Below are 12,979 nucleotides of genomic sequence, written 5' to 3' on the forward strand. Positions count from 1 at the left end.
CCTGGGGTGGGGTGAGGTCAGTTCTCAAAGAGATGAGGTACTAATTATCAAGCTCACAGTTATCAATAAGCAATGCTGAAAAGCTGAAACATGGGACCCAGGATTACAAAGCAACACCATTATTAAGAATGTTTCATGAATCTGGTCTTATAAAACTACTACATGCAAATATGAATGTTGTTTTAAAGATAGCTGTCCTATTCTTTATCAGTGAACACCCTAAAAGTGTAAGAAATAAATTTGGGAGAATATCCTGTTCTAGAGACAAAAAGAGTCTTTAAACATTCCAAAAAGCTAGGGGCACTCTAATATGAGATTATTTTAACTAATCTACCAACCTGCCAATTGCAGAATCTGATTCAAAGACATTACTAAATATTTCTATTAACAAGAAATCAAAATTTATAGACTACTTAGCAAAATAAAACATTTTCTGTTACCTCAGATTGTTGCAGAAGAGCAGAGAAAGGGAAGACAATGGATCCAAGCCAATTCTTTCTTATATATGAGTGACCACTGCAGCTCTTGACACAGTGATCCTATTAAAATAAATAATCTTTCTATTATTAACTTAATATTCTGTGATAAACAGTTTCACAAACTCATAAGTATAAAAATCATTCTTTTTAAAAAAGAAACCAAAGGGTAAATATGAAAGGCATTTTTTCTCACTTTTTAATCTCTTTAAAAGATAATCAATAATGAATGGTGGTGATGGTAGCACAACTTTGTGAATGTAATTACAACACTGAATTATATATGTGAATGTGGTTAAAAGGGAGAATTTTAGGTTGTATATATGCTACTAGAAAAAATTAAAAAAATAGGATTGTACAGAATGGTCAACCTTATTGTAAATGATAGGTTAATGGTTAATAGTATAATTATAAAAATGTTCTTTCATGAATTGTAACTAACGTACCACACTAATGTAAGCTGTTAATAATAGGGTGATATATGGGAACTTTGTATTTTATGCATGATTTTGCTGTAAACTTGTAACTTCTCTAATACAAAAAGATAATAGACTATTTAAAGGAAAAAAATGACTGTTATGGGGTTTATGAGATATATATATATATAGTAAGAAAATGTATGACAATACTAGCACAAAGTACAGGAAGGGGAAATAGAAGTATATAGTTGCAATATACTATTTTTACACTATATATGAAGAGGTATAATATTTTATAAAGGTAGACTGTGATAAAGTATATATTGTAAATTCTAGGGCAACAATTAAAAAATAAAATAAAGAGGTATAGCTAATAAGCCAATAGTATAGTAAAATGTTATCATAAAAGTACTCAATTCAAAAGAAGGTTGGAAAAGAGGAAAAAGAAAAGAACATATGGGACAAGCTGAAAATAATCCAGAAAGTGGAAGATTTAAACCCAACAAAATGATAACATAAAATGTAAGTCGGTCACTAAATTAAAAGACAGGGATTGTCAGATTGGATGCAAAAAGCAAGACACAAATGTACACTGTCTACAATAAACTCATTTTAAATATAAAGACGCCGATTAAAAGCATAAATAAAGAAATACAAGAAAATAAAAAATATATATATATCATGCAGACACTACTTAAAAGAAAGCTAGAGTGACTATATTTATAACAGACAAAGCAGATTTCAAAACAAGAAATACAAACAAAGATGGATATTTCATAAAGGAGTAAATTCTTCAAGAAGACATACAATCCTAAATGCGTACATACCTAATAACAGAGTTGCAAAATACATAAAGCAAAAATTGAATAGAACTGAAAGATATGAAACCAAAAGCAAGTCGATAAATTGACATGATAAATATTAGAAACTTCTGTTCTTCAAAATACACTGATAAGAAAATGAAGTTACTGACTGGGAGAAAATATTTGTAAATTCCTTACCCGATAAAAGACTTGTAGCCAGAATACATAAAGAGCCCTCAAAACTCACAAAGAAAGCAAACACCCCAAATTTTAAAAAATTGGCAAAAGATTTGGACAGACACTTCACCAAAGAAGATATATGGATAGCAAATAAAGACATTAAAAGATGCTCAACATAATTAGACATTAGGAAATGCAAATTAAAAATACAATGAGACACCACATCACACCTAACAGAAAGGCTAAAATTAAAAAGACTGGCCATATCAAGTGTTGGTGAGAATGTGGAAAGACTGAAAGTGGGAATGAAAATGGGTACAAACACTTTGGAAAACAGTTTAGCAGTTTCTTAAACATCCACTAACTATATTACTCAGCCATTTCATAACTAGGTATTTACCTAAGAGAAATGAAAGCATTTGTCCACATGAAGACTTGTAAACAAATGTTCATAACAGCTTTATTTTTAATGGCCAAAAAATGAAAACAACCCACATGTATATCAACAGGTGAATGTATAAACATATAATGGAATGTTTGTTTACTGTTCTGGTTTGCTAATGCTGCCATTTTGCAAACCACCAGAAATGGATTGGCTTTTATAAAGGGGGTTTATTTGGTTACAAAGTTACAGTCTTAAGGCAATAAAGTGTCCAAGGTAAGGCATCTCTTCATTGGAGAAAAGCCTTTGGAATCCGGAAAACCTCTGTCAGCTGGGAAGGCACATGGCTGGCATCTGCTTGCTCCCAGTTGCGTTTCAAAATTGCGTACTCCAAAATGTTGCTCTTGGGGCATTTTGTCCCCAAACTCTGGGCTAACAGAAGTCTGCTTTTAATGGCCATCTCCAAAATGTCACTCACAGCTGCTCTGAGGTTCTTCTGTCTGTAAACTCTTTTTATAGGACTCCAGTGATTTAATTAAGACCCACCCTGAATGGGTGGGGTAACAACTCCATGGAAATTATCCAATCAAGGTCTTGACCACAGTTGATTGAGTCACATCTCCATGGAAACACTCAAAGGATTCCAACCTAATCAACACTAATAAGTCTGCCCCCCAAGATTGCATCAAAGAACATGGCATTTTGGGGGACATAATACATCCAAACTGGCACATTGCCAATGAAATATTACTCTGCAATAAGAAGAAATGAGCTGTTTGATAAATACCACAACACAGATGAATCTCAAAATAATTTTTCTGAGTGAAAGAATACAAAAAAAAGAGCATGTAATATTCCATTTTATGCAATTCTAAAAATTACAAACTAAGCTATACTGACAGAAAGCAGATCAATGGCTGCCAGAGGTGGGAGGAAGCAGAGGAGGGAGTGAGGCATTACAATGGGCAGGAGACAAGAAAAGATAATTATGTTCTTGATTGCGATGATGGTTTCATGGATGTATACATAGGTCAAACTTGTCAAATTACACACTATAAATTTGTGCAGTTTACTGTAGGTCAATTATTCTTCAATAAAGCCATTAAAAATTTCAAAAGAGAATTTGTGTAGTGGGGGGAAGCAGGGGTTAGGCATAAGAGGGATTGGTATTTATCATTCTCACCCGTCATTCCCCCGTCCCACCCCACCACCGGCAGTACCCTATGATCCACTCCACTTTCAGTCACTTACCTTTTTCATTTCATTAACCAAAGGGCAGAAGCAGAGGGAATCTGGGGAATGTGCAAGAAAAAAGCTCTTGCCTGCTTGAGTCGGGGACTGGTATAGCCCCTGTAGTCTCCTGGCTGTAAATACAAATAAGTATGTACTTACAGCCACTGACCTTGTTTTCTTTGCAACTAGGAAAGGTGAAGGCAGTTGGATAGGGCTGAGGAACCATGCAGAAAAGAAAGGTCAATAAGAAATCAGAAGTTGTTGGTGTGCAGTTTATTTCTCCAGGTCCCTTGTCCCGGGGTTGGCCCCTAATGATTAGGGCTGACAGCTGCAGAAGCTCTTCTACTGAGAGACCTTGGGGACTCTGAACCAACACTGTTGATTTAGGGTCTAGGTGACACTACGTAGTATGGATTCAGAGGTAAGAGGGCCTATGTACAGAATCCAGTCCTCTCTGGTATTCTGAAGTTTCATGGCTTTGGGTTTGAGAAGAATTGGGAGATAGTACCCTTGGCACAGGTGGTGTCATTCTGGTCAGAGGCAATGCCAAAGGTGGTGGTGGTGGTGGTGAGATTCCTTGAAGTGGCTTTGAGAGCTCAATCGGAGCTTTGGGGGCTGAAGAAGAGCAAGAGAGCACACATTGTTGAAATGGGAATGATGACTACAGCTGACTGACATGTTTTTGAGTATATATAAGGATTCTTTGGAGGTTTTCAGAAATTTTGGGGAGGGACTGGTGGAGGTTCTGTGGGTAGAAGCTGGACAAGAATAGGACTTTAGGTTATCAATGTTAATGTGACTTCATTTGAATCCACAGACTCAGAAGTTCTGCCAAATTAAGGTTACACACTAATATCTGGACTGAGGTAAGGAGATAGGGGAAAAAAAGATAAAAGGATGGCTTATTTCCTACATACCATATTGCTTCCTAATTCATTATTTTCCTTTCCACCACCCTTCTCCCTGTCACCATAATTATGAATCATATTGTTCTACTGTCAAGAAAGAATGACATTCTATTAAGTTGCCATGGCACATTTCTGGACTAAGAAAATTCGTCTGATGACCCATTCATAGATAGAAATGTAAAAACCTTGCAAGAGAAAACACAACATATTATGGCTCCCATTTCTTATCTGTTCTCTTTCCCCCTTTAAGGAGAACAAATTCTAGGGAGTCGAGAGTTGTGGTATGTAACTGTGTGATTATATGCAACCATTATGTGTGATCATATGCAACCATTAAAAGTTATCAGGAAAGCCAGAGGGCTCAATTTCCAAAACCCTGAGTTTGTTTTTCTTTACCTGAATCTTGGAAAGGTTGAAGTTTGAAAAAAGCCTCCAACACCCTTGATCACTGCTTTCAGATCATAACCCCTGCCCTTGGACATCTGGAGCCCCTTCCAATTTTCTGCACTTGAGAAGTTAGCCTTCCCACTTGATAGGAAATACTAGCCAGAACTGATCAGCAACAACAGGGCTGTACTGCCCTAGTCTAAAATGTAAGAGGCATCCTTAAATAGCTTTTGTATAAATTAAGGCCTTGGACTTTTGGTGATGTGGCCTCAACTGCATTAAGCTTTCCAACCCAGGTCCCCAGGAAGGTGCAGGCTTCCCATGTCTACCTTGTCTCAGGTTATAGATTATACCTCTATTGGGATTCATTTTTTTTAATATTCATTTTATTGAGATACATTCACATACCACACAGTCATACAAAACAAATTGTACATTCGATTGTTCACAGTACCATTACATAGTTGTACATTCATCACCAAAATCAATCCCCAACACCCTCATTACCACACATACAAAAATAACCAGGATAATAATTAAAGTGAAAAAGAGCAACTAAAGTAAAAAAGAACACTGAGCGCCGTTGTCTGTTTGTTTGTTTGTTTCCTTCCCCTACCTTTCCACTCATCCATCCACAAACTAGACAAAGGGGAGTGTGATCCCCATGGCCCCCCCAATCCCACTGTCCCCCCTCATAAGCCACATTTTTATACAATTGTCTTCAAGATTCATGGGTTCTGGGTTGTAGTTTGATAGTTTCAGGTATCTACCACCAGCTACCCCAATTCATTAGAACCTAAAAAGGGTTGTCTATATTGTGCATAAGAGTGCCCACCAGAGTGACCCCTCTGCTCCTTTTGGAATCTCTCTGCCACTGAAGCTTATTTCATTTCCTTTCACATCCCGCTTTTGGTCAAGAAGATGTTCTCCATCCCACGATGCTGGGTCTACATTCCTCCCTGGGAGTCATATTCCACGTTGCCAGAGAGATTCACTACCCTGGGTGTCTGATCCCACGTGGGGGGAGGGCAGTGATTTCACCTTTCAAGTTGGCTTAGCCAGAGAGAGAGGGCCACATCTGAGCAACAAAGAGGCATTCAGGAGGAGGCTCTTAGACACAATTATAGGGAGGCCTAGCCTCTCCTTTGCAGCAACAGTCTTCCCAAGGGCAAATCCCGTGGTAGAGGGCTCAATCTATCAAACCACCAGTCCCCTATGTCTGTGGGCATGTTAGCAACCATCAAGGTAGGACAGGCCAATACCCCTGCATTCTCCACCAGCTCCTCAAGGGGGCTCTGCATACTTTTTTCCTTGTTTATTGTTTTTAAAACTTTTTTTTTTCCTAAATCAACTGTATGAAAAATAAAAAAATTCAAAAAAAATTTAAAGAAAACATGCAATAAAAGAACATTTCAAAGAGACCATAACAAGGGAGTAAGAAAAAGACAACTAACCTAAGATAACTACTTTACTTCCAACATGTTCCTACTCTACCCCAAGAAAGTAACCTAATATAGCAACATTTCTGTGAACTTGTTCCTACTATACCCATCAGAAATTAACAGACCATAGTCATTCCTGGGCATTCCCAGAACATTAAATTTACCCACGATAGCTAATCTGTTCTTCTTGGATTATTGTTCCCCCTTCCTTAATTGCTCTCTATCGCTAGTTTCCCTACATTCGACATTATAAACCATTTGTTTTACATTTTTCAAAGTTCACATTAGTGGTAGCATATAATATTTCTCTTTTTGTGCCTGGCTTATTTCACTCAGCATTATGTCTTCAAGGTTCATCCATGTTGTCATATGTTACACGACATCATTCCTTCTTACTGCTGTGTAGTATTCCATCATGTGTATATACCACATTTTCTTTATTCACTCATCTGTTGGAGGACATTTGGGTTGTTTCCATCTCTTGGCAATTGTGAATAATGCTGCTATGAACATTGGCTTGCAGATATCTGTTCGTGTCACTGCTTTCCGATCTTCTGGGTATATACCAAGAAGTGCAATAGCTGGATCGAAGGGTATCTCTCTATCTAGTTTTCTAAGGAACTGCCAGACTGACTTCCAGAGTGGCTGAACCATTATACAGTCCCACCAACAATGAGTAGGAATTCATTTTTAAATTGGTTCCCTATGCATCTCTCTGAGAAGCAGTTAAAGAATTCCACTTTTTAATACCACCAATATAAATTATATATTAAGCAACCTCTAAGGAATCTATTAATATGGGAAATGTTTGTATCAAATGATAAAAAAATGAGACAATATTTCTGAGCTATAAGGTATATTTGGTAAGCTTGCAACATATTGGTATATGATTAACTATGGTTAAATGGTTGAAGTGGGTTTCCTGCCGTGTCTGGACCATTTTTTTAAAAATCACTTGAATAAAACTGTGACATTTGTGTATTTAGTTTCTTCAGCACCTTGCAAATTAAAATGATCCCTTCATCTTTGTCCTGTTATCTGTCCTGCCCAATAGGCCCCCTTACCTTGCAGTTTAGTTTAACACTTTTGTATGTTATATGAAACAAAAAACAAAAAAAAACAAAAAAAAACAAACCAACAAAAAACAATCCAACTGTGCTTCAAGGATGATGCTTATTAGGGAAAGTTGTCTTTTTATGTAAATTAAGATGTCTCCCTATGAGTTGGTACACAATGTAATAGTTTTTATTGTATATACTTTTTTTTATAATAGCTATGCTCATTGCAGCAAACTTTCAAAAGGCACTAAAGAATAAAGAGAGAAAAAAATGAAAATTACCATAGCTCAACAAACCAGAGATAACTACTACTAACATAATTTTAAGATGTTAAATGGCAGTAAAAATATATTGAAATGAGGATGACACATTCAAAGAAGAGATTATCATCATGGATGTTGTGTCAATTAGAAAAGGAGACTTGGAGTAGAACTAGTTTTATGATTGATTGCTGTCAAAAAGAAGCAGGTTTGCTGACTGCTAAGTAATTTCATTGTTTAGCATATCTATTGGGAAAAGGTGACCCACAAGGTTATCTCAATTTAATCCCTAAAAACCATGCAATTCAGTTTTCTCTGATTTACCAAGCAATCTTCTGAGCCTAGTTTAGCTTCCAAAAAAAGATTCTCTACTGAAAAGTGTTTGCACTGGTAGGCCAGTTCTGAATGCTTGGCAGATTTATTTCTTTAGACAATTTTCCAGGTATTGATCATCTTTTTCATGGGAATTTCAGATTTACAAGACTAGTTTGATTTTCTCTCTTTCCCATTCCCACTTTAGTCTTAGCCAAGACCATGCCTTACTTCTAGGACCTTACAATAAAAAGCAAACAACAAGCCATTCTGTTGTTAAAGTAAAAAAGAGGCTATTTATCTGTGTACAAAGATAAACTAATCGTTTTGGTCTGTTTAGAGCCTTACGATTGAGTGTAGGCTATGTTTAAGCCCCATCATGGTGCAAAGTGGGAAAAGGAGATAATTAAACCGGGGTGGGGGGATATACTATGTTTGTGAATTGGAAGGATCAATACTGTAGAGATGGGAATTCTCATCAAATTGACATATACATTCAACCAATCCTAATAAAAATCTCAGTAAGTTTTGTCTTGCTTTTGGAAAGTGGCAAGCTAATTCTAATATTTAAATGGAAACACAAAGAGTTAGAATAGCCAAATCAATATTGACAAAGAAAAAGAAAGCTGAAGGACTTGGATTTCCAGATATCAAGATTTATAACAAGGCTTTAGTAATTAAGATAGTTTTGTATTGATGCAAGAGTAGATAAACAGACAAAAAGAACTGAATAGAAAGTCCATTAACAGACCCACACTTAACTTAAAAGTGTGGGTCCATTAACAGACCCACACTTCCCAGCTTGCAAAAGCCATTTTGACCACAATGTAATTAAACTAGAATTTAAATTGAAAGTTTATAGTAAAATATTCCAAACATTTGAAAATATAAAAGGATAATATTAAATAACTATTGGGGCAAAGGAGAGAGAAACATGGTAAAAATATTAAAATAAAAATAATAAGCAAAATAATAGACATTTTAAGTTGATTTTAGAGGTAAATTCAGAGTCTCAAAATGTTTACATTACTTATAAGAAGGACAGAGACTGAATAAACTAGGCATTCAACACATTAAACCATACAACACATTATTAAGAATAAACACAAAAATCATAGTACTAATGAAATAAGAAAATGATAAAAATAAAAGCAGAAATAAATTAATTAAAAAGTACAAAGAATGCAATTACAAAACCAAATTCAATAGTTGGTTCTTTAAAAAATAGACAAATCTCCTCCAAATCAAATCAGGAAAAAAGTAAAAAGTACACTTGGATGAAGTTAGAAATGAGAGCGAGTAGGTGTGCCCATTTGGATGTATTATGGCCCCCAAAACACCATTATCTTTTTTTTTTTTTTTTTTTTTTCATTTTTATTGAGATTGTTCGGATACCATACAATTATCCAAAGATCCAAAGTGTACAATCACTTGCCCCTGGGTACCCTCATACAGCTGTGCATCCATCACACTTAATTTTTGTTCAATTTTTAGAAACTTTTCATTACTCCAGACAAGAAATAAAGTGAAAGATGAAAAGAGAAAAAAAGAAAAAGAAACTCTAAACCTCCCCTATCCCTAACCAACCCCCCTCAATTGTTGACTCCTAGTATTGATATAGTACGTTTGTTACTGTTTATGAAAAAATGTTGAAATACTACTAACTGTAGTATATAGTTTGTAATAGGTATATAGTTCTTCCCTATATGCCCCTCTATTATTAACTTCTAATTGTATTGTCATACATTTGTTCTGGTTCGTGAAGTGATTTCTAGTATTTGTACAGTTGATCATGGACATTGCCCACCATAGGATTCAGTTTTATACATTTCCATCTTTTGACCTCCAACTTTCCTTCTGGTGACATACATGACTCTGAGCTTCCCCTTTCCACCTCATTCACACACCATTCGGCGCTGTTAGTTATTCTCACATCTTGCTACCAACACCCCTGTTCATTTCCAAACATTTAAGTTCATCCTAATTGAACATTCTGCTCATACTAAGCAAGAGCATCTACATTTCTTCCACAAGGCAGGAGGGAGAGTCAAAGAAGGTAGAGAGGCAAAAGAAAGAGGAAACAAAAAAATGACAGCTAGGAAGCAGTAAAAGGAAAAATAACCTTAAATCAAAGTAGAATAAAGAATCAGACAATACCACCAATGTCAAGTGTCTAACATGCCTCCCCTATGCCCCCCTCTTATCTGCATTCACCTTGGTATATCACCTTTGTTACATTAAAGGAAGCATAATACAATGATTCTATTAGTTACAGTCTCTAGTTTATGCTGATTGCATCCCTCCCCCAGTGCCTCCCCATTTTTAACACCTTGCAAGGTTGACATTTGCTTGCTCTCCCTCGTAAAAGAACATATTTGTACATTTTATCACAATTGTTGAATACTCTAGATTTCACCAAGTTATACAGTCCCAGTCTTTATCTTTCCTCCTTTCTTGTGGTGCCTCACATGCTCCCCATCTTCCTCTCTCAACCGTATTCATAGTTACCTTTGTTCAGTGTACTTACATTGTTGTGCTACCATCTCCCAAATTGTGTTCCAAACCACACACTCCTGTCTTCTATCACCCTGTAGTGCTCCCTTTAGTATTTCCTGTAGGGCAGGTGTCTTGTTCACAGAGTCTCTCATTGTCTGTTTGTCAGAAAATATTTTGAGCTCTCCCTCATATTTGAAGGACAGCTTTGCTGGATACAGGATTCTTGGTTGGTGGTTTTTCTCTTTCAGTATCTTAAATATATCACACCACTTCCTTCTTGCCTCCATGGTTTCTGCTGAGAGATCCGCACATAGTCTTATTAAGCTTCCTTTGTATGTAATGGATCGCTTTTCTCTTGCTGCTTTCAGGATTCTCTCTTTGTCTTTGACATTTGATAATCTGATTATTAAGTGTCTTGGTGTAGGCCTATTCATATCTCTTCTGTTTGGAGTACGCTGCGCTTCTTGGATCTGTAATTTTATGTCTTTCATGAGAGATGGGAAATTTTCATTAATTATTTCCTCTATTATTGCTTCTGCCCCATTTCCCTTCTCTTCTCCTTCTGGGACACCAATGATAGGTACATTATTGTACTTTGTTTCATCCTTGAGTTCCCGGAGATGTTGCTCATATTTTTTCATTCTTTTCTCCATCTGCTCCTTTGCGTGTAGGCTTTCAGGTGTTTTGTTCTCCAGTTCCTGAGTGTTTTCTGCCTCTTGAGATCTGCTGTTGTATGTTTCCATTGTGTCTTTCATCTCTTGTGTTGTGCCTTTCATTTCCATAGATTCTGCTAGTAGGTTTTTTGAACTTTTGATTTCTGCCGTATACATGTCCAGTGCTTCCTTTACAGCCTCTATCTCTTTTGCAATATCTTCTCTAAACTTTTTGAATTGATTTAGCATTAGTTGTTTAAATTCCTGTATCTCAGTTGAAGTGTACGTTTGTTCCTTTGACTGGGCCATAACTTTGTTTTTCTTAGTGTAGGTTGTAATTTTCTGTTGTCTAGGCATGGTTTCCTTGGTTATCCAAATCAGGTTTTCCCAGACCAGAACAGGCTCAGGTCCCAGAGGGAAGAAATATTCAGTATCTGGTTTCCCTGAGGGTGTGTCTTAGAAAATTGCTCCACCCTTTGATGCCTCGGGTCACTGTGCTTTTCTGCCCAGCAGGTGACGCCTGTTAGCCTATAATTCTTGACTGGTGTGAGGAGGTATGGCCATGTTCCCCCAGGCTCTGGGGTCTGGTTCTGAATGGAAAGGGCCCCACCCCTTTCCTCCCAGAGAAGACAGTCCCCTCAGGTGGAGGTCATTAGCATTTCAATGGTCTGGCTCTCTGCTTGTGGTGTCTCCATCCTTCCCAGAGTCACAGCCCTGGAAACTGAAAATGACTGGGGCTTTCTCCACTGAGCCAAAAAAGAAACAGATAGTCCCCTTCAGACCCAGTCCAAGGCAACCCTCCAGCTATCCCAGGTCAGTCGTCACCCAAAGCCTCTGTCTGTTTTTTGGGGCTGCGTACCTGTAGTGAGCAGTTCACACTCGCTACTTAAAACCCCAGTTGGAGCTCAGCTGAGCTGTATTCACTTGCTGGGAGAGAGCTTCTCTGTGGCACCACGCGGCTCCGCAGCTCGAGCTATGGGGGAGGGGGTCTCCCGACCTGGTTCTGCAGGTTTTACTTACAGATTTTATGCTGTGTTCTCCGGCATTCCTCCCAATTCAGGTTGGTGTATGATGACTGGATGGTCTCGTTTGTCCCCCCGCAGTTTTTCTGGATTATTTACTAGTTGTTTCTGGTTTTTTGTAGTTGTTCCAGGGGGACTACTTAGCTTCCACTCCTCTCTATGCCGCCATCTTGCCCGAGTCTCATTATCTTTGATGCAGTCTTGTAGAGGCAGATGTATTAGTGTTGATTAGATTGGAATTCTTTGATTGAGTGTTTCCATGGAGATGTGACTCAATCAACTGTGAGTGAAACATCTGATTGGGTAATTTCCATGGAGGTGTTACCCCGCCCATTCAGGGTGGGTGTTAATTGGATCACTGGAATCATATAAAGGAGTTCACAGACAGAAGGACCTCAGAGCAACTGAGAGTGACATTTTGAAGAGGAGCTGCAGCTGAGACAGACACTTTGAAGACAGCCATTGGAAACTGATGCAGACATTTTGGAGAACTTCATTTTGAAATGCAATCTGGGAGCAAGCAGACGCCAGCCACATGCCTTCCCAGCTAACAGAGGTTTTCCAGATGCCAATGACCTTTCTCCAGTGAAGGTACCCTATTGCTGATGCCTTACCTTGAACATTTTATGACCTTAAGACTGTAACTTTGTAACCAAATAAACCTCCTTTATAAAAGCCAATCCATTCATTACTGGTATTTTGCAAAACCACAGCATTAGCAAACCAGAACAGTAGGTAATGGGTCAAAAATGATAAGAGACTGGGCTGAAAAATTATATGCTAATAAATGTGAAAAATCTGGAAAAAGAACTAATTCTCCTTTTTTTAAAAAAACATTTAAACCAAAACTAAGTATTGTATCATTTTAAGTTCTTTCTGTAGCTATCAGGATTTTTGTTACAATTACAATTTACCTAGATTCCCAATTCTGAAGTGGTGGCCTAGGCT

At 37.4% G+C, this 12,979-nt stretch overlaps 1 protein-coding gene across 1 annotated transcript in view; it reads right to left on the reverse strand.

Moving 5' to 3' along the window:
- Positions 1–12,979, reverse strand: part of CC2D2B (coiled-coil and C2 domain containing 2B) — a 161,469-nt gene that overhangs the window by 18,007 nt on the left and 130,483 nt on the right. The window contains exon 25 of the mRNA XM_037803884.1: positions 441–539. Within this exon, the coding sequence (XP_037659812.1) occupies positions 441–539 (99 nt within the window). The remainder of the gene's footprint in view (positions 1–440; positions 540–12,979) is intronic.

Source organism: Choloepus didactylus, chromosome 15 (genome assembly GCF_015220235.1).
Source record: "Choloepus didactylus isolate mChoDid1 chromosome 15, mChoDid1.pri, whole genome shotgun sequence".
NCBI lineage: Eukaryota > Metazoa > Chordata > Mammalia > Pilosa > Megalonychidae > Choloepus > Choloepus didactylus.